A 22,822-nucleotide genomic window follows, 5' to 3' on the forward strand; every position below is an offset into this window, starting at 1 on the left:
TTTTGTTTCCCTGCAGATTTGGGCACTGTTATGATTTATTTGTTTTAATCAATTTCTAGTCTTTGAATGGTATTATGTTAAGTGCCATGCATTTAATTGAACCTACCGTTTCATTTACGAGAAATCCGACTTGAACGCCGCACCGTCGCTCGTGTTACGTCATCACCATGTGACTGTTTACAGTCCTTTCAGTTTCCTTGTGATTTTGGGAGGATGAGCATGGATATGACTTTCCTCGGGACCGGCTCGGCCTACCCGTCTCCTCACCGCGGTGCCTCGGCTCTGGTGCTGCGGACAGACGGGGAGTGCTGGCTGTTTGACTGCGGGGAGGGAACCCAGACCCAAATGATGAAGAGCCAACTCAGAGCCGGTGAGTCACTGCAGCTCCTCGCGCAGCCTGCCTCGCCTTTAAAAGTTTCGGGGAAACTTAACAAGGTCTTAAAAGTTCTTGAAAACCAACCTTGAATAAACTTTTATTCAAATGTACCTACCACCACCCACACTCTGTCTCTGTATCGTAAATTCTTCCTCTCCAAAAGTAGAGTGCAGTATTTAAGTTAAAACGAAGTCCACTTGATTTTAGAATGTACTTAAAACACATGAAAAATGTTCAAAACTATACTCATTTGAGTACTTGTAAATAGTTTCTTTTTACTCTTGACACTGGAAAATAAAATATTTTGCTATGACTTGACTTTGACGTGTTTTCTCATTCCCATTATAGCACCTGTAGTGTGTAATAATGTCATGTTTTCTACCCAGGTCGAATCACAAAGGTTTTCATCTCCCACCTGCATGGAGATCACCTGTTTGGTCTCCCTGGTCTCCTTTGCACTGTGAGCCTAAACACCAACCCCGACCCCCAGCAGAACCTGAGCTGTGTGGATATCTATGGGCCCCGGGGCCTCCGTCATTTTCTAAGGGTGACACTTGGCCTCACAGGATCACAGCTGCTCTTCCCTTATGCAGGCAGGTGCAAAATGTACAACCTGAGCTCTAATGTGTCCACACTACTGCAGTCTTGAAAAAAAAAAACTGATCTAGGAGTTTCAGCACAAACGACCAATGTAAACACCCCAGCTGTCTGCTATTGTGTTCTCAGGGAAACACTAGCTATTCAACTGTTATATATAATTGTGAGTATGACTGCCACTTTCAGGATAGCTTACAAATCTGCTGCCTCGGTGTGATATTGTGTGAAAGAAACCTCAAAGGTAAAATCAGTTGTGCATACAGAAGATATTACACTTCATTCAGATGTAGATTTTTTCTAACTCTCCATACTAGTTATTAAATGTTGTCACTGTTGTGTCAAAATTAGTATATCCACAACTTTTTTGATACAAAGAAAATGGACTTTACATAGCAGACAAGTATAGTATATAGTATATGGAAAGACATTTTGAGCAGCAGGGCAAAACCTCTCCTTCAGGTTGAGTGTGCATGCTAGACAATGGGCTGCTACACATAGTAAGAAAAAATGCCTTGATATATATCTTGAACACCTAGCATGTCCACGCTTTCTTCAATTCATACAACAGCATGTAATCTTTGCAATAAAGATGATATTTTGCAAAACTTTTTCACCTGTAAATCACAGGTTTACCTGTGTACAGCTGTCTGGTTCACTATTTCTTTATATGAAAACTTATATATACAAACACTTTTTCAGCCACCTTTATTTGCGGTATTTTACACAGCAAACGAAGAAGTTCGTACTTCTAGTCTAATTTACTTTGTTCATTCTTATCTTTGTTGTTTTATTGTACTTAATTCTAATGTACTCTGCTCTCATCTCATCTATGATATATATGTTGCTGTAGTACATGAGCTGGAGCCCACAGCTGACCAGAGTCCAGAAGAGGGACAGCTCAGCCTCGAGGTAAGTGACTGATTTTGGTGTTATTCCTGTGTGGTGATAAATCACACCTTAACTCTCTGTATAGTGCAAAGCACAATACAGCGCACTTTCAATAGGGCTGGACCGATTTATATAGATAAATCATGCCAATATTAGTCTTTTTGCAAATACCAGGTCTGGATCTAGACTTCATTTCTTTTAACTATGATATAAAAGAGGTCAGTCTTTATGGTTCCCTTATGAAAAAATGTTGCACTTATTTGCCTACTGGCTTATAGTTTTGGTCAAGCCCGAAAAATTAGGCCCGGCTCGACTCAAACTGGTGTGGATTCTGTTTTAACTCTACCCCAAACTACCAAAGCATGTAATGAGCTTCAACCTGTCATACCACAGCAGAGTTTTGGATTGAAGACATTTAATGTGTACCTTGTCAGCATGCATTAAACTTAAGACTTTCCTTTCTGTGAGGTCAACGTATAATCTTAAACTTTATCTGCATCCAATTTTCAATGTTAATATGTGCCATTTAAAACTTCCATGTCCAAATGTCAACTACGAAAATCATCTTTATTTTGAGCTTGACTTCCATTCATTTATTTAAATTCATTTGAAAATATTTCCTCAGCCCAAGAGTCGTGACAGTGTTCCCCACCCGCACAGGAGCGTGTAATCTTCAATGTTTTGTGTTTTGTGTCTCTTCAGATGACAGCGGAGTGCGGCCCTCTGCATCCACAGGAGCAGCCGGGCAGGACGATCTCCCTGGATGTTTCCAGTGACTGTTACCTCCTCTTTGAAGACAAGAAGTTTGTGGTCAAGGCCTTTAGGTTGTTTCACCGCATCCCATCCTTTGGTTTTTGCATTCAGGAGCATGATCGACCCGGAAGACTGAAGACTGAACTCCTGAAGGAACTAGGTAAATGCACTTTGTACTTTTGAGATTTCTATATTTCTTTATTTGAACAGCTGTAGTGAAAAAAGGCAGAAATGTGGAGAGAGTTACATATTGTAGGTGATTCCACAGCTAAGTGTCCCTAGTCTTGTGTTTCTAATTGGACATAGTAAGCACAACATTTTTATTAAGAAAACAAGGGATTTGTGGTTAACAGAATATGATGTGAGGGTGGATAGGCAGGTCAGAAACGGTTAAAAAATCCTTGATAACAATTTTTACCTGTACAAAATGCTAAAAATACAGACAAGTGAAAAACCAAAGATCTTAATCCTTTTTGCATTTTTGGCATTTATTGAGTAGTAGTATACAATATAAATGCATAAAGTTAAATTTCATGTATTTATTTATTCACTTACTCTTTGTTGTAATTCTATTAGGAAATCATTTGTAGGTATTGTATTTGTTGGCCAGAATATGGCACTAACATACCCAGATGTCAACCAATACTTGTGGCACAATAAGGTATTTCAGAAAGTGTCCTCCAAATGCAACTTGTGGACTATTTTGAAAGGTCTCATTATGTGTCTCCCAGGCCTGAAACCAGGGGCGCTTTATGGGCGGCTGAAAGCTGGAGAGTCTGTAACTCTGGAGAGCGGGCGTGTTGTTCTGCCTAGTGAGGTCCTGGAAGAAGCCATTCCTGGAAGGAAAGTCTGCATTTTAGGGGACTGCAGCTCTGTTCTCGGGGAAGGACAAGTGAGGTTGTGCAATGGAGCGGACATTCTGGTTCACGAGGCCACCCTTGGGAACGAGCACCGAGAGAAAGCAGTAGACCACGGACACAGTACACCTGAAATGGCGGCGGCGGTGGCTCGGGCTTTCTGTGCACGGAGGCTGGTGCTGTACCACTTCAGTCAGAGGTACAAACCCTGCTCACTGCAGAAGGAAGGGGACGAGGATGATGTCTCAGAGCTCAAGAGACAGGCTGAAGATGCTCTACAGGACAGTGGTGTAGAAGTGACTCTGGCTGAGGACTTTCTGACTCTGCCCATTCCTCTCAGAAGATCAAGGTAAAGAACTACTAATTTAGTTTTTACATTGTCTGTAGTAGATCTGAATAAAAACAGCAGTTCTGTCTGTTTGCACTGTCCTTATATGGTATAAATAGAAGTTACGTATTAAAAAGTATTTACTTGGTAGTTGTTAACTTGTTGCCATTACAAGCATAATTTGTTTTATTATTCAGTGATTTGGAAATTATGGATGATGTTAGCTCTTTTCTTAACCAAAACTGCAAAAAAATAGATACATGTAAAGTATCAAATGACAAAACAATCTCAGCTCAAGGTCCACTGACTTGCTGGTTCTACCTTTCAACCATATCACATGGCCTTCATCAGCATGTGTAGTTAAGATCAACTTTTAAGCCAACATGGACAAGATGTCAGAGGGATGTTCGGTAAATTGGTGTTTTAAAGATTGAAGATCTACCTGGGATTCCATGACAACTGAGCAAACTCCTACTGCTGATGAAGACTGGGTTTAATGCTTGAAGACTCCGGAACAAGCAAGTGGACCTTGAGCTCCCCCCCCCCTTTGGTTTCAGTTTTACTGGTATTTCCTTTCAGTTTGTAATGTTAACACTTATCGATACTAAAACCATCATCTTTCCATATGAATCAGTAAAATCTGTTTACATTTTCTGTGATAAAGAACATGCAACCATCTCCAAACCTTTTCCAGAGCTTTATTTCTGGATCTGTACACAAGGTATTAAAGTACAACAGAAAATACAAAATAATGTTTAACAAAAGAAAAAAAACAACTCAATGTTATGTACAATTCTTATAAACAATAAAGATAGCTTCTTGAACATTTCTCATAGTGAAGTTTTTGATTGTCTATATTTCTGGATATACATTTTTAAGTTTGTTTTCATCAAAGGACTCTTTCCTTTTTCAAAACCACAACTGCTATAATTTTTCCTTTTAAACTTCAAAACACAATACAAAATATAAAATAAATTTGTTTAGTGCTTCCTTGCACACACAAGTCTCATACCAGAGATATCAATAAAATATCACATTTTCGAGAGTTCACAGGGTGGTGAAAAACCTACTTCTACTACTTAATGGCCTTTACATTCTGACAGTTTTTCTGAGTTTTTGTACAAACCACAGGTGAAATAAATATCACTGCACTGCTAAAGCTAGAGGAGCTTGGAGGACCTACTGCATTATGCACATTGCATTAAAAGAGAAACTAGCTCTCCACACATTTAGAGCAGCAGCCATCCCTTTACCATCAAGACAAATATAGACGACATGTAAAAAGATTTTTTTTTCGAGGAAAGAAAGATGAGCGTCTTTTACACATGGCTGCAAGTTTTGAATGCAAATTTGCAACACAGTAATATCAATACGTCTTCAGGTAAAGCCGTTTTCAGTGGTACACTTGAGAAACAGACACAGCTGGCATGCGTGGTTTCAGCTGTGTCCTGCGCGTCTGGGTATCATGACTTTCCAAAGAGAAAAATAAAAAATTCAAACACCAAGTCAACTGGTAAAATGCAAAACCCAAAATATCTGTACATATGTACAAATTATTGCCTTTTGACAAGGAATCAAATCAAAACCTTTGTATCAACACAGATTAATAAGTGTAAGAGGTCAGTTAATAGACTTTTTAAAGGCTATTTGCTAATTATTTACATGAAATGCAGAAGTGAAGATCTTCTCTGATGCTGGGCTTGGAAAATGAATTACGTAAATCAAACTTAATGATGGGTTCAGGCATGAATCCTGTCTGTACACAACATGGTGAATTACTAGATTAATGGACACGACAAACATGATGTACCCCTGAAACAAACTAATTATTCATAGCACAATGCATAGATAAATTAAGTAAACACTACTGCATCCAATCAACTGACGATGACCCGCTAAACATTTTACAATTCAAAATTACGGACTTCAGTCAAGAGAAAACGGCCTCATTTCTGCTACTAGAACTCCAAGAAAATTGTCAAACAGATTGCTCAAGGCATTCTCTAGTCAGTACAGGTTAGGCAGAGGTTGAATACAAAATCAGAGTGGCTTTAAATACAGAGATAATACTGCTAGCAGGTTTACCCAAGCTTGCTAAGTAGTCTGAAAATGGCGTTACTTGATTTAGGAACATATTTTTACTACAACTAAAAAAGGACATATACAGTTAAACTTGCTTAAGAGTAGCATGAGTGAAAGCATGAGTTGAATAAAATCTCGCCAAGGTAAAAGTATATGCAATAAATAATTACTTTACAGTGCCTGATGAGATCTATGTTTAACCCAACCAACCCAATATCTTTGCATTGCAATATTGCTGTTATGGTTTGCTTGCCTGACTGAGAGCCTCTAAGAAAGAAGCAGCATTTAAAAAAAAAAGAAAGTTTAAAATAACTTAATATCCAACTGTAAAACAAGGTGACTCCCATTATGTTACGCTGCACAGGTGTTCTTCATCACCTGTTTAAAATTTGATAGAAAAACTATGAATCAGGGACTATGATTTGGGTTTGACTACATGGGGTGAAAAAAAATTAACTGTTGCAAATTCACATGTTCCAGTTTGGCAACTTTGAACAATTTAAAAGTAAATAATCAGACAAACTACAGACAAGCTTCCACAGGAGAAAAGAAAAAAGAAAACTGGAAGGCCTTAGCAGCTGAAGCCACGACACTTACTGGTCTCCAAGCTAATCTCCATGCTAGTGTTGCTCTTCATACAATGTCTAGCCAGGTTTATCTGAGGGCAAATAAAACTATTTGCACCAGCCTGGTTACTAAAAAGTACCTGTAAACCAAACACTAATTTTTAAAAAAGTACCACTTCAAACAACAAAGATGAGTAACTAAATACTAACACTAGAGGCAGAAAACTAAGCCAACTTTGGCAGCTGGAAAGAATGGCAGGATAACATACTGTAGCTCTGAAGATGTTGTGTGTAGATGTGAGGGAGGAAGATACACAACTCTCCTACTGCAGCCTCTGGGCCCCACTGTACATGGACGTTACACATCTCAAGACTGCAAAAAATAAAATAAATGGCTATATAAACTCTTGAGAGAAATCAAGATTTTAGTTCTATATGATAGACATCACTGATGTCATATTACACAAAAAATGAAAACAAAAAAGTATAATATATATATAGAATTTAAACAAATCAGATTCTCCAGTGAGTTCAGTCTTATGTACAAGCGGGATAAGAAGTTTCAAAAGGTAAGAAGAAGGGAAGAAGACGAGGAAGATCACTCTGACTGAAGTGCCGCAGTGTGCTGTGTGTGGTGCCGTGCATGTGCTCCCAGAAACCCGTTGGACTCGCCGCTGCCAGCCAAGCTCCCAAAGTCTGTGACAGACACTGCCATTTTGGCGCCGGTGATTCGGTGGTGGTGTGTCGCTGTCCGTCGCGCTTCGAAGTCCACTCCAAGGCTACCCACAGACACGTCATTGATAAAGGAGTCAGGCAGGGCCATCTTGAGTCTCTTGGAGGGCCGCTCGCAGTCCTTGCTGACGCACACTCCTCCTAGTTGGCCCAGGTCAGAGTGGTAGAAGCCGGCGTCGAGCATGTTGAGGCAGTCGGGGTCTGAGCCATTAGAAGGGAATCCAAGGGATTCGTCGTGGTTCAGGGACCCACGATGGAGACTTTCCAGTGGAGGAAAGCTGTAGGAGTCCAGGCAACTAACTTCTGCAGGGCTGCACACTGTGGCTACACTGTTACTCAAAACTGTAAGGAGACAGGACACTAAATTAACATTGAATGGCTGGAAGCAATAAGAGACTCAGGTCAAGAAACATGTTGATGGGGGGGGGGAGAGTATCCATAACTGCAGAACTAAGTCCCATGACTGACCTGTGAGGTCGCTGGCAGTGATGGAGTTGAGCAGGCTGAGCTGTTGGTCTGTGGTGGTCTCCAGCCTTCCTCCTCCACCTGCTCCTGAACACACAGAGGATGAACTGTCCACTGCCAGTCCCTCTGCTTCATCCACTAGCCTGTCCATCAGGTCCCTGGATACAAAGAAACATGTTTAATTGTAAGTTTCGTCCAAATTATGTGCACACAGATCTTTTCAGAGCTCATTGTATTAAACATTAGCAAGAACAGAAGAGGAATGCAAACAGATATAATGAATCTTCTTCTGCCACTTACGTTACACCAGGATAGCTGCTGTACTTTTTCTTCCCAAAACGATTCTGCTGCACAAAGAAGTCAAAGCGCTCCGACTTTTTCCACATGTAGTAAAACGCCACACATTCTGCTACTGTTCGTGTTGTGACCTGGCGGGGGAAGCAAAGTCATTAAAAAGGGATGAGAAACGTTCACAGCTTTATATGTGTACCTTTTCATGCTTGTATAGAAAGGGAAATCTCATCAAATCATGAAATAAGACTCACTTTGTGTTTCTGTATGAGGTGAAAATTCTTGTCATACATCTGTAGTGCGTGTTCAAAGTTCTTGCATTCCTCTTCTGACCACGAAGGTGATTTTTCTGAAATGAAACCAGAAATACATTGTTGGTGCGCAATCAAAGAATCCATGCGTAAACAAAAGGGTAGATTGTGTATAAGGCTGGCTACACTTTTTCTCCTCCCTGGGTTAATTAGGTGGACAAATATTAGAAACACCTTTCAGTTTGGGTTGGAGACTCTGTATATCCAGTATAAACAGCACAACGGGTACAGATATACACCACAATATGGTTTGTCTATACCGTTTGTTCCTGTCAGAATGGATTTTAACTGCCACATAAAATTCACCATGAGCATCAGTGCAGCTCATTGCATGCTAATGAGTGAGTTAATGCTTCTATTTACACAAAAACAAGTGCATACTTGCATGATATGAGAAGGTAAGCAAATAATGGACAAGGCTGCAGGTGGAATCAAATAATGAAAATGTCAGGGAGAAAGAAAACGGATTCACCATTAGTGAAAAGCAGTAAAAACACTGAGCTGGAATCCAAGGCGACACAGAGGAACCTCTTACAACATCAAAGGATGACTAATGTTAGAGAATGTGCTTAGATTGTATCACAAATTACTGTGGGATTGTTAAAACAGGGATTATTTTGGCCTCCAATGGGATGGGATATTCATACTGATGTAAAAACTCCACCAACTCTGATGTTACGATTCAGACTGCATTCACATTGCCATGGACCAATTATGTGTCAGATTCAGGGACACACATTAAAAAAGGTGGGGTATGCGATTCTAATCAAATACACATCTATTTGTCAAATTCAGCGATTATCTCCTTATGGTCCGGTGCTGAAAAAAAAATAAAAAACTCTGGTGTTTGTACACAGTCTTGGCTCTGTAAATGGGACAGTGGCTCGAACCAAGCCACACAACAATATTCCAGCCATGATTTGTGTGTCAGGTAGGGGTGTAACGGTACGTGTATTTCATCACACTCCGACTCTTTATCACCATCAGAGATGGCGTTGGCTGACAAAATAATAAACAACACATTAATACCCTGACATGCACTGAATTCCAATGGCACCCAAACTGACACCTGGTACCAAACGCGGTGTCAGTTTTGGTACTATAATACGTAATCGAAATCTCCAACATACTTAATAAATAACTTCACCTAAATCTCTTATGCACACAGAACTGTTTCAACACCTGGCCATATAGTACAACGACAACATGTTGTATGTCACAGTGCTAAAACAATCTATTAATCAGATAGACAGAAAATTAATCACCAACAATTGCACAATTTTTATAAATCGAATAATCATACGAGTTATTTATCAAGCAAAAATGCCAAACATTCTCTGGTTCCAGTTTCTCAAACTGAAATTTTTGCTGGTTTTCTTTAATCCATATCATTGTTAATTCAGTATATTTTGATTTTAGACTGTTGGTCAGAAAAAACAAGTAATTTAAAATATTGTATTGGGTTCTGGGAAGTTGTGATGGCCATTTATTTTACTATTTGACATTTTATATACTAAAGGATTAATCAAAAAATAATTTACTTAAATCAATAATGAAAACAATCAGTTGCACATTTAACCTAACGTAGTACTCTGTGCTCAACTGTAAAAAAAGCACTGTACCTTTTGTATTTGTCCCGAATCCGTTCGGTACAGGACATTCGGTATGCGACTTCCTCGGATCAGTACACCCTGTGACCCCAACTATTACTGTCAAAATAGTCTGTTTATGTCGACTAATCGCACTCGCAGAACAGAAATTTTAGAGCAGCAGTTTTACCAGGAACCTTTTGGCAAAGCACCAGTTGCTGTCTATCAGCTGTAGCATGGTAGTCGGCTTAGCCCGGTTAGTCAAACTCCTGTAGTGTCACTGCCTCTGAATGGTAAACACAAAGCTGGAGGATCCTCCCGTGAAATTTAGATCCACTGTATGTGAGCATTATGGTTTCCCGGTTACTTACGATGGGCAACTATGAGTGTCAAACTGTATGCCAACATTGTACAACTGAAGTCGGGTATGTCTGTGGAAACACTTCAAACATGTCATTTACGACGGCATCACTCAAATGTGTTTATTAGCGTAACGAGACAAAACCAGACTGGAAGTTGAGTCCTTCTCCCCACAGCATTCAGGCAGCCTCTCACTGCAGATTCAGACTGTACCAAATCAATAACTAATGCTATAGGAGTATTTATCGCTGCTATGATGTTTGCTATAGTACCAGGAGAGTTGTGAGTATCGCTGTCTGGAGGTGGTGTGCTGCTCTGGGAAACAGTCTCATCCTCTCTGCTTGTTACCTTCCCAGCAGCAAATGTAGCAACTGTTTGCTAACCCACAGCCTAGCTAATGTTAGTTACATTACTTGTTGTGTTGTTGTTTGCTCTATGTCATGGTATTGGCAAACCCCACCTTTAATGTGATCCAAATAAGAATAGAAATAATCTAAAATTAGAAATGAAAAGATTAGTACATTACACTGCATTTACTAAATGGGATTGTCATATAGGTCTCACATTTAACTTCCTTTCTGAATTTTAACATTCCTTTCTAAATGTACTTTACTTGCATTTAGTTATTTTTCCTTTTAGCTGTGCTTTAATAAAGAATGTGTAATAGAAATGCTTTCTATTTAAAAAAAAAAAAAAAAAGGTTATCTGATTTCCTCCATCTGCATGCTCATGTGCGACTAACAAGCCTTGAATACTAAAAGCTGGATGGGTATAATGTTTGCTGTGGACATTCATGATCTTACAGAAGGAAAATATTGAATTTGAAATATAATACCATAAACTTCACCCAGTGGCTATCTTTATGTACCTACCCAGTACAATGTTGACTGTCAAGCAATTTTGGAGCATATTATGAGGCGTAGGTGGAGGTCTGTACTTTGTTGAGTATTTTATTCTTTGTTTGCAAGACCTTTGGAGAAAACCTTTCAGACAGTGCATATGGGTTGGTAAAAACTATATAAATGCCATAGCACCCTTGAAAACCTTTTACTCCGTGACTATAGATAGTCTGGCTGGCACAACAAAGCTACAACAGTAATACCAGAGAATCTTATTAGGCAATTTTAACTTGTCAATTTTGTTAATTATTCCTACTGCTTACATGTAGAACCTGTTTCCTTAGCTTACCTTTTGAGGACTTGACATGGCTGCAGTATCTCTCTAGTGCTTCACGGGTGTTGTAGTTGCACTTGACAAGCTCACACAAAGCCTATGTGGAAAGAGTGGAGTGGTCAAGACTGGAATATTTGTTTCTAAAAAGGTACATGTGATTAATTTGGCTAATAATCTGAAGAATCGCCATCATTTAATCTGAAGAAAAAAAAATTACGCAGACTGCATGAGATCACATACATTGCTAATACCATGCTCATGATTGTGTTACAACATGAAAGGATTGATAAATAAAGACATGACTGACCTGCTCATTGTCTCGAACATGCATCCCTGGTTTGTCACATCCTGTCTTTTCATCTGTTGTCCGTATCAACACTTCAGACAGGAAACTTCTAACCTTGGTTTCTGGCAATGTACCTGGGCTCCATAATAACTCGTCTTCATCTTCATAAACTGCATAACAAAATACATTATAATAAGATTAGTCACCTTGTGTATATTATCTTGTCTTTATTGTATGGATAGAAACATTACGTTAGCAATCAGAAGCCCTTTTTAAACAGAGATCCCACAATACTGCCGTAAAGAAAACCCATCATTACGGTGGCTTTAGTTTTTTTTACACTGAACCAAACAAAGCCAGCATAATGCTGCCCAGGTGTATGATTTTTAGATAGCATACCGACGTTCCGGGAGCAAGAGCGGCGTGACATGTAACACAACAACATAGGCATCTAGTGTGTGTGCCGTCCTGCGAGCTCACCCATTTACACAGACGTTGATTCGGCTGCGTCACTACCTCCGCTGTTTGTATTTTTTATACAGAACAGCAAGGCGGAATACCGGCGTAACATTCCCGCCTTGAACAGGCTGTGTAAAAGGGGCTACAGTAAAGAACATGTCAAGTACACATGCTAAAAACAAAAAAGGCAACAGTCACCTTTCTCCCCATCTTTGTAGTGACAGAGGCAAGAAGGAACCTCTGCTTGGTACTGTGTTCCCACCATTATTTCCTATGATAAAAATCAAACAAAAGACAATACAGAGCATGTTTAGAAAACCAGTGTTGATTCAACTTGAAACATAAAGTTAAATTTCTTTATCCATAATGTGTTCCAAAATAAGATGTATCATTTACCTTTCTGGAGTCCTCTGGGCTCGGGCCATCTTCATCACACTCCGACTCTTTATCACCATCAGAGATGGCGTTGGCTGACAAAATAATAAACAACACATTAATACCCTGACATGCACTGAATTCCAATGGCACCCAAACTGACACCTGGTACCAAACGCGGTGTCAGTTTTGGTACTATAATACGTAATCGAAATCTCCAACATACTTAATAAATAACTTCACCTAAATCTCTTATGCACACAGAACTGTTTCAACACCTGGCCATATAGTACAACGACAACATGTTGTATGTCACAGTGCTAAAACAATCTATTAATCAGATAGACAGAAAATTAATCACCAACAATTGCACAATTTTTATAAATCGAATAATCATACGAGTTATTTATCAAGCAAAAATGCCAAACATTCTCTGGTTCCAGTTTCTCAAACTGAAATTTTTGCTGGTTTTCTTTAATCCATATCATTGTTAATTCAGTATATTTTGATTTTAGACTGTTGGTCAGAAAAAACAAGTAATTTAAAATATTGTATTGGGTTCTGGGAAGTTGTGATGGCCATTTATTTTACTATTTGACATTTTATATACTAAAGGATTAATCAAAAAATAATTTACTTAATCAATAATGAAAACAATCAGTTGCACATTTAACCTAATGTAGTACTCTGTGCTCAACTGTAAAAAAAGCACTGTACCTTTTGTGAGTGCAGCAAAACAATTAACTGGCAAACTTCTTTTTACCATACACATACACACACACACACACACACACACACACACACACACCTATTTGGGAATATTCAATATTGTGGAGATAGTTATAAATGTGAAGCGCGGCTGATATCTTTCAAAATTTTTTAAATTTTGACATTTGGGTTAACTACACAATTTTAGATTGTATTACTTGTGTTAATGTCTTGTAGAGCTGAAACGATTTGTCGATCAACAGAAAAATAATGGGCAACTAAATTAATAATCGATTCATTGTTAGTTTTTTTTTTTGTTTCAATATATTCTGACATTTAATAGACCAAACAATTAATGGATTAATCGAGAAATAAATCTGCAGCTTAATCGATAATGATAGTAATTGTTTCTTCTTTGATTATTGCATGATATTGATATTATATTGCATTACATGACGAGCTTTCCTTCTGCAAAGGTACAGCTAAGAAGTACTTTTTTAGAAGGTGTAATCTGTCACTTACATCGAAGTGTTCTTGGGAAGAAATCGGTAGCCTCATGGGAGGTGACTGAAGGGGTCAGATCATCAGCTGAGGACTGGGTCTCCTCCTCATAGTCACCAGACAGCAGGTCTTTAGCTATTTCCTCCTAGGGAGAAACAATAATATCCATTATTTACTGGGGCTGACGGAGGGTGATCAACAGAATATCTGAATCTCCACATAACAGCAGTTACTTACCTTGTCCAAAGTCATGTCAGGCAGCTCATCAGTCAGGTCTCCAGAGGAGCTGTCTATACTGGAGCCTGCCGAGGCCTCATAGCGATAGATGGCCAAAAGTTCCTCCAAAGGCATGTTCCCCTCCTGGTAGAAAAGAGGAAAGACAAACTTAGCACTTCATAAATTACGTAACGCTATTATACATTTTCCCTGTATCATCCAAATTACACTAAAACATTCAGAATGAAAAAACATATGCATTGCACTTAATTGTAGATCTTTATATATATGGGTTTTCTTTTTAAAAATGTAAACTCAGTCACAGAGTTTAAAGCCACTTTGTGAACGTAGTAATGATGCACTCTAATTCACTGTCACCAAGAGACAATTTCTGAATAAAATTAACAGAATGTAAATGTACTTAAACTTTATTAATTGTAGCATTTGCAGCTATGAATCAGACAGCTTCCCCTTATAATCATAAAAGGTCACACCAGTAACTGTCATTGTTACAATACTAATACTTTTCCAGTAACATCACTGTCAATATTGGCAGCCCTACTGCATTAAGACTACGGTGCCCTCTTGTTTTTTCGGATTAATAATACATACAAATCTTATATATGCACAAATGCAGATTTGACTATTTAAAATCACTGACTTAATTAGATTTACACAGGTAAATCCTGTTTTATGGAATTTTGTGCATTTAATAGTTTACCTTTTCCAGATCTGCAATTTCAGAGCGGAAATTCCTCCCTCCCTCCAATGACTCTTCCTCCTCCAGAGTCCTCTCATCATCATACTCATGGACTAACATTTCTGCCGTTGGGTCAAAGTCATGGTCCTCTGAAGATAATGAGCCAACTGAGAGAGAGAGAGAGAGAGAGAGAGAGAGAGAGAGAGAGAGAGAAAGAAAAAAACAATCATAAATGTATCAGTCAAACTAGCTTGTTTACTCACACCTAAAAGATACATTCACATTTTTACTATATTAGAAAAGCACTACATTTGGTCAACTTTTATGTCATATTTCTCTGACAAAGTTTTATATATATAAATATAAATTAAATAAAATATAAAATTTAATCTTGATATTTCAGTTATGCAAAACTATTTATTATATATTTCAACATATAGATGAATTTAATTAAGTAAATCATAAACTGTAGATACTAATACTCAATTTACGGCGGAGGTTTTCTTACCTGGACTTGAACTCCCTAAGGAAGCCTGCAAAAGAACAGAACCAGAGAATTAATGAGTGCAGTTACTTGAAACATGGGTTCAACAATTATGCTAGCGCTTTCGCCTCAAATATTCAATCATGCGGAGTAAGAAAAAATGCCCAAAACGGTCTGTATTATGACCACCGAAAATAAGTATGAAAGCTGCATTTACCGCTAATGTTACCTGAAATAGGTGGCTAATACAACGTTAGCCGCGGATGAACGCTACACACTGAGGACAATTGTAAAGAAAAATGAAGTCTTAAACCATGGAATTAAAATGATTCTTTTCGTAATGGACGACCAAAGTAAAAATGAGAAATATATTGAGGGGGACAGCACAATTTACGCAGTGTCGGCTCCTGTAACAGTTAGCTAGTCGGCAAGCTAATCCCAGAGCCTAACGTTTATGTTAACGTTATGCATCGAAAAATGTAAACACTAATTTCGTTTGCGCGGTACTACAATCGACAGAGTTGGATTATCTTTACGATATAGGTGCCGCTAATTTAGCCTAAATGGAAAAAATGTATTTCCATTCATAACAAACAAGATATAATCTGTTATTTTCTTTAACCAGCAAGCTAACGTTAAATTTACGTATCAATTTACACAGCCGCTACACCAAAGCAGCTGAGAGAGCGAAGGCGCAGCGGCCTTGTAGTGAAGGATGAGTCCAGACATTCAAGCATATTTTAGAGGAATAAAAATGACAATTATTACACGAAACACGCTATACATAAGGCAAAAACTATTGTTTCTCCAATCGATAACATAAAAATGAAAAATACAACACACAAAATTTAAAAATATCGATTTAAGTTCGATTGCTTCTCCCATGTTTTCCCTCTTACCTCCGCCATATTGGTACCTTTAGCTAATGGGCTCGTTCTAGCTCAGTACCCGGATCAGCGCTCTGAGCCAATCAGAGATCCAGGTGACCGTTCTAGTCGTGACGCCGTTCAAACCAACCGCTGATCAGACTAACGGTAATCATTTATAAACGGTAAATCTACGGTATGAAAATATAAGAAATAAAAATATAAGAAAGCAAATCACAAATACAAATCCAACTTATATCAATAACATGGCGATGAGCATGTTAATACCTCACACAATGACATTTTACTAGAACATTCCTAGAATGTTCTCGGAACATTCCAGCTGATTTCCTGTTCTCCTCAGTACTGTTTATCGCAGCTATGACATTTTAAAAGCTCTGTGTTATCTTTAACATTTTTGTCACTATATGTTCCTGTAAGAACTTTTAATTGTGGCCACAACGTCTTCAAATGGAACTAGTGAGGTTTTCAGTTGTATCATTCCATAGGATAATTTTAGCAATTTGTTGTATCACTTCGTTTATTTAGCTGTCATTTTCATATATAGCCTTATATACTACTATAATACCAATACATACCACTGTCATACTAATACTAATACTTACTACTATAATACTAATTATTGGAGTGTCTTTTAAGAAAAGTAATAAAAGTGACAGATTATCTATATAGTGGTTACTCAGTTACTCAGTTTATGGTCTACTTCTTATTGAATTATTCATACTTGACACAAATCAAAAAATTTGATCTCTGACAAATGCACCCATAAAACTGCATACAGCCTATCACTCTTCTTGGAATACCATGGCCTAAGGTTGTCTCATATTGTTGTAACAGCAGTTTTTCTATCTTATTCAGATGTCAACACACTTACTAGCTTAAGAGGCAGTGGTTAGTCTAAAGATCAAAACAGTAAGCTATTGGTTATTCAAATATTGAATGAACTATAAGTTATTTCTAACAGGTGCTTTATTCTATCATTCCAGTTTTTCTCGACTTTGTCAATCAATTTGTTTCTAATGACTTCATATTGTTTTCTGTTTCAGTTTTTTTTTTTAAATACCAATGCATTGGCATGCAATGGGGACCCCAGTCAAAAGCACCCAATTCAGCCTATGCAGTTTTAATAGATGGAACTATTTATTGAGTTCATGTTTGTCATGGGTCGTAATTATTTATCACACACTATCAGGGGGACACTCTGAAGGAGACAGACACAGATGCAGCAGACAGATGTCCTCATGTATCTGTTTACAACCCTAAATACTGCTCTTCCTAAGATAAGATGATGTTCAAAGTCACAAATACAACACATAATTTCATCGAAAAAATGTTTTATGAATATCAAATTAAATGTTAATGTTCTATTTTACAAGATACAACTGTGAAATAGTGCATATGATTGACATGTAGCCAGAGCATGATCAGGACATGGTGTGAGTGTGGGGCAAAGTACAAATGTAAAGACTTTTGAAGCTGCAGAGGGAGAGGGTGAGAAGGAGGGGTATGCAAGGAGAAGGATTTGAGGAGGTTTGCTCTATTTCTCATAGCTCAGATGACATTAATTACATAACTAATAATGTTTTAAGTCAACATTTTGCTATGATGGTGGTTTATTCTTGGGATCCCCAGTCGGTAGTCCTTGTCTGTTAAATATGTTGGTAGGATGAGGGCAAGGGTTGGACATACCAAATAATGGCTTTGACTAAATACTAAAACAATCATGTACAGTTATCTTTTTCAGAAATACATTTTAAATGTATTGGTTTTTAGTGTACAGGCCAGCAGGGGGCAAAAGTACCCTTTACCTAGTATGGCTACACTCTTCTCACCACTGTGATCCACTCCATCTTTCCCTCCTCCTCCCTTCCTTCCTGTTTTGGATGACTGTGAAACCTCATCATATTTGATCATATAGTAACATGTAAAAACAGCTTGACTGTTTGGGCAGGCAGGGGTAAAGGTGGACTGCACTCATAAATACCAGCAATAGACAATTTTACTTAACTGTCTGTTGTTTAGTTGTTTGGTTGTGTACATGAGGCTCTTGAAATAGTTCCACAGTATTATATTGTGGACAGCAGAAGCTGAAAACACTTAAAGGCTACTACTAGTTCACAGCCGCTGCAGACGTTTGTACACAGGGCGCTGTCGAAAAACTACTTCCTGGCACATCCAGATCCAGGACGGGAGGTGGGCGTCCTTCCTGCAGCATAACAGAAAGTTATTCATGTGTTTTTGCTGTGACGAATGATTACATTTGTTTTGAACTCAGGCTGTCAATTAAGTTTTATGTTTTACAGGCAGGTAAAGGCTTTTTTTTTTTTTGGTGTCAGGAGCATCATTCTGGTTTGTCTTTAAAAAGGCAGTCTACATGCAGCTGCATTTTCTCTTTGTCCGGTTTGGGCATTCAACTAACATGACAAAAATATGATGAGACCTGTAGTTAGAAGAGAGAAATTATGTCTAATTTATTGGACCTTACACTGCAAAATTTGCATCAGAGGTAGTAGAGGGTCTGACAGCTTGACTGTGCTTATGAGTGCTGCCAGCATTGTATTGGATGCCACATTTGGGAGGTTGTATAGGCGATATAAGTTACTTTTGTTTGACTAAAAACCTCATACTCACAAGTATACATTCACATTCAAAAGCAACCACACCAATGCATTAACATAAGCATGCAGCAAGTGGTACTGTTGAATCTATAGGCTCTTCTTGCATAAACACATCTTTATCTTGTGATGTAGACTAGACAGAATATATAACTATCAGCCATGCTGACTCATGGGTTGCAAGTGATGGATGTCAAACTCTTCAGTTAAACTATAGCAAAGAGTCACAGGCTATTGTTGTTTACATATCGGCCCCATTTAATTTGTCATTGGGATCATATTTGTTTTTAAACTTGTCGCAGCAAGTAAACACTTCTGTCTTTGGAAAACAGAATCCCCCGTAAGGCGTAGGAAGGGCAGCGTGGGCTTCGTTTGGAGGGCTCTGCAAACAAATGAGTCACTGTGTTCAGACAGTTCAGAAGTACATCCCTCTACAGGCCACATCTGTTTACCTAACTTTCTTACCTGAGCTAAGTTGGACTATAATAAGGACCCGAAGTTGGACCAGATAAGTTAAACAACCTTTCATGCATAATATTGTATAGATAATTAATATCTAAGTTAAATGGTTGCTCAAACAAAACTATTGTTTCTACTTCTCCTTCTCCTTCTCCTTCTTCTTTGTCTGGTTCTTCTGCATCTTCTCATAAGTAGTCGTAGTGGTACCTTTTTACTGTTTGTGTTTCCCTGTGCACAGGTGGCCATGTTTGCATGTATAAGTAGTGTCAAATAAGAACAGCTATTACTATCTACTATTTTCTCTGTGGCTAATTTATGATTAACATAATCATTTGAAAGCCCATTTGAAGCCTACTTTTACAGAACAATATAGTCAGGAAGACGTGGGCCCTCACTTAATGAGTGAAATTGTCAGGTCAACAAGTTATCCTCTGACGTAGGTTATGGAGAGGTGGGTGACAAAGGGTCACAATCCATTGTTACAGTGTAAAATGGATGTGGCTGATTAACACTGGCCCACACCTACACTGGTTTTGTGATTGTCCAGCAACTGCCCACTCAGCTGATGCACCATTTTAGGGACTGAGGAACAGGAAACCCATTCTGATAATAATAACTTCCTCATAATTATCAATTATAGCCTATTTTCTGGCCAAATGGATACATCATCTGCACATTTATCGATTATAATTTGTATTTGTACTGGAGGATAACGCACTGAGTGAATTGTAAGTCTTAAATATTCTGTATTGATGGTATTTATTGTGGATGAACATGAATAAAATATTATTTACCCCCCCTGCATCCCTGCACATATAAGGAGGTGGAAACCAAGTCAACTTGTCTTGAGAAACACTTTAACGTATAGGGGTATTCACTGTCTTTGTGCACACTAAGACTTGATGGAAAAATAAATCAAATGCTCTTGTACGATGCTGAGTATCAGATATTTCTTCAAGCCGGACATATAGTATAAAAACCCAAATAACAGGTTTATAATAACAATCACATTATCAATAAAAAAAAATGTTTTAATAAAAATGTTTTACTATGTACACTTGTAAGACACGTGTCTAATCTAATGAAAAACTAGTGGACAAGATGTCAGCACAAAATCTATTAAGCAGCAATGTTTAATCACAGAGCTTTATCAGGCATTTGAAAAACTAAATCTCAAATGTAGTTTATTTTAAATAATCATGCTGGCAAATAAATAAATAAAGACTGGTAAACCAAATACATCATATCTACGTGTTCTTACTATATACTGTGTCATCATGAAGTCAAGGCAGCATTGTGAAATAATTCACTGTGTACTTTACATAGACAATTTGAGACAGTTCCTTTATAATGTACACAAGCCACCAGGTGGCAATGTGTGACAGCTTTGGGTTCTTCATGACTCAGCTTTAGCATTTCCATTTCCTCTATGCTCCAAACACCACCCTCAGTCAGGCTGAGGGTGGTGTGAACACAGACTGCCTGTTGTGTTGATATTCTTGGATGACTTAAAACTCCAACATGTACAGTGACAGTACAGTACAGTATTTATCCCCACACGCGGCTCACTAAACAGTCAGCAGCTGCAGAGCAAGTCCTGCAGTGTCAACAAACCTTTCTGAAGGACTTAGTCAGTTTGAAGTTTATATTACTGATGAGTAATATAAACAAGCTGCTTTTTCTGTAGGACAATGCAATTTCCATGAAATCCTCAAAAAATGATTGCACCTATCTACATTTATATTATACTGTGACGTGCAGTGGCTAGAGATGCAAGTAAACAATTGGCAGCTGTAAAGTAAATTCAGCTCCATCAACAATCCCTTTCTGTGAGCATAAATCCAGTTTTATGAGCAACAAATGCAAGCTGCTGTGGTGAATGGGAATTTCAAGAAATTCTCAAGAGCTATTGCAACGCATCTACAAATTTCTATCTTTTCTAAGGAAGAATGAAGGATGGGGATTTTGCATTACAAGTCTTTGCAATAAAGCATTAAATCACATCATCTAATCATCAGCAGATCTTTTGATAATGCAAGTTACAGCACATACATCAGCAAAGAGTACATTATAATAAAACAGGTCAATTATGGCATGTTTAAAGTTAGCTCTTTGTTGCACGTACTCCTAACATCCACATCCAACTCAGACATAAACATGTTTACTGATAGATACTCTGAGAAGACAATATCAGAAATCCTGGTCAGTGGGGAGAGAAGCATGAATTATGGTGTGTTTCATACATAGCAAATGTACTATGTTGCACACATTGATTTGTGCATGTGCCATGGTAACTGTGCATTACATATAACATCTAGAAGTGTGTTACAGTCACAAAACAGGTATTGACTGTGAAACCCAGAGGCTTCTTAGGCAAAAACATTTCTTGCTTCTCGTTTGGTGATTTATTCTTAGGCATAAAACGGAGACAGTGCTGCTGTAATATAACAACATGTATCAAGTACCAAGATTTGAAGATGTTTATTACAAAAAAAGTGTACCACCTTCCTGTCACCACTGTTCCAGCCCTCAAAAGCTCAGGCTGCAACCTCAACCATCAACCATCTAACATATTTTGAAATGGGATGCAACACAAAAATCACCTCATTAACATGCGGTTTGGCTTACCATTTTCCTCCATCTCACATTTGTCTCCAAACTTAACATAAAAATAAAGATGGTTTGTGTAAAACTAGAAGTGCTAAGTGAAAAAGGTCTATTTGTTTAATTTTAAATGCAAGCATTCAGTCCCTGAAGAGGTTTTTCTGGTGTATTAAGGGCACATTAGTAACAGGAGGTATATACATGGAGGCTATTACTGCTGCAGTGGAAGTGTAGTTCAGTCAATCTAGTGTAGTGTAGTCAGTTGTCTTTTAAAGCGATCCAATGTTGCTTCGATTTTTATACATTCAGAATGTGGTTGGTCTAGCAGCTGCAGGCCTTGGATGATACACAACCTGAAAATGCACTGTGAGTCTGGACTGGACTTACAATAAAAGAGTTCAGAAATAGTGTGATTTTCTTGCTAATGGCAGCTTGCAGCTATATTCCTTTTATTATTATTTACATTAACTCAATCAACCATAGAACATTTGTGAAAATAGGGACTTTTCATTCAACGTTAAGTACGCTTACCCAGAGTGTAGCATGATTGAGAGGTTATTCATTAAATCAGCCCATAAAACACCCATCACCATTACTTTAATGCAGCCATTATGAGCTGGTACATGAACTTCGGTCTGTTGGGGATCTGTCATGTCTCCTCAGGTAATGCTTGTGTTGGTGAGTTTGAGGGCATGCAATAACCAAGACTCTGAGTATTAGCAGTGCTCCTTCTCTCCTCGACCCCATACTGAGCTCTACAGCACAGCACAGCAGAGTCCACCTTTCACTGTCTGCCTTAATGTAACACAGATAGGTAGGTAAGTAGGTAGATAGATAGATAGATAGATAGATAGATAGATAGATAGATAGATAGATAGATAGATAGATAGATAGATAGATAGATAGATAGATAGATAGATAGATAGATAGATAGATAGATAGATAGATAGATAGATAGATAGATAGATAGATAGATAGATAGATAGATAGATAGATAGATGTGTTTTAATCCATCCTACTACACTGTTTATCAGTGCATAGCCAGTGTAAGAGGTCGGAAATGTTGCATAAATCCTGTAGTAAAAACTTGGCAGTTCAGCCTGTGCTCTGTTCATTTCTCTAAATGCTTGGAACACTGAGCAGCGAGAGCTCACTTCAAG

At 38.1% G+C, this 22,822-nt stretch overlaps 2 protein-coding genes across 6 annotated transcripts; one reads left to right on the plus strand and one right to left on the minus strand.

Moving 5' to 3' along the window:
- The first annotated feature begins 77 nt into the window (after positions 1-77).
- On the plus strand, positions 78-4,623 carry elac1 (elaC ribonuclease Z 1). Its single transcript, XM_044195689.1, has 5 exons — positions 78-370; positions 763-969; positions 1,824-1,882; positions 2,564-2,774; positions 3,346-4,623. Exons 1-5 carry the CDS (start codon positions 214-216, stop codon positions 3,822-3,824), a joined length of 1,113 nt encoding a protein of 370 aa, XP_044051624.1. The 5' UTR covers positions 78-213; the 3' UTR covers positions 3,825-4,623.
- On the minus strand, positions 4,478-16,128 carry mier3b (mesoderm induction early response 1, family member 3 b). Of its 5 annotated transcripts, none has more exons than XM_044195683.1 (13): positions 15,997-16,128; positions 15,122-15,146; positions 14,635-14,780; positions 13,935-14,057; positions 13,719-13,842; positions 12,510-12,583; positions 12,312-12,384; positions 11,676-11,824; positions 11,384-11,465; positions 8,190-8,284; positions 7,945-8,072; positions 7,648-7,802; positions 4,478-7,521 (listed from the first exon to the last, which is right to left on the minus strand). In XM_044195683.1, the coding sequence occupies exons 1-13, from the start codon at positions 16,003-16,005 to the stop codon at positions 7,046-7,048; spliced, it is 1,659 nt and encodes a 552-aa protein (XP_044051618.1). In that variant the 5' UTR covers positions 16,006-16,128; the 3' UTR covers positions 4,478-7,045. The 5 variants fall into 5 exon arrangements, with proteins under 5 accessions (XP_044051618.1, XP_044051621.1, XP_044051617.1 ...); XM_044195686.1 differs by having other exon boundaries at positions 16,014-16,087; XM_044195682.1 differs by lacking the exon at positions 15,997-16,128 and adding an exon at positions 15,866-15,984.
- Between the last annotated feature and the right edge of the window lie 6,694 nt (positions 16,129-22,822).

The sequence above is a fragment of the Siniperca chuatsi genome, linkage group LG5, assembly GCF_020085105.1.
Source record: "Siniperca chuatsi isolate FFG_IHB_CAS linkage group LG5, ASM2008510v1, whole genome shotgun sequence".
Lineage (NCBI taxonomy): Eukaryota > Metazoa > Chordata > Actinopteri > Centrarchiformes > Sinipercidae > Siniperca > Siniperca chuatsi.

Coding starts and splice junctions, on each gene's coding strand:
- elac1 (XM_044195689.1), top strand. CDS start 214: ATGAGCATGGATATGACTTTCCTCGGGACCGGCTCGGCCTACCCGTCT. Junction 371..762: donor GAAGAGCCAACTCAGAGCCG/GTGAGTCACTGC, acceptor TTTTCTACCCAG/GTCGAATCACAAAGGTTTTC. Junction 970..1,823: donor GCTGCTCTTCCCTTATGCAG/GCAGGTGCAAAA, acceptor ATGTTGCTGTAG/TACATGAGCTGGAGCCCACA.
- mier3b (XM_044195682.1), bottom strand. CDS start 15,982: ATGGGAGAAGCAATCGAACTTAAATCGATATTTTTAAATTTTGTGTGT. Junction 13,843..13,934: donor CTGACATGACTTTGGACAAG/GTAAGTAACTGC, acceptor GTTTCTCCCTAG/GAGGAAATAGCTAAAGACCT. Junction 11,825..12,311: donor CTACAAAGATGGGGAGAAAG/GTGACTGTTGCC, acceptor TTTGTTATGCAG/TTTATGAAGATGAAGACGAG.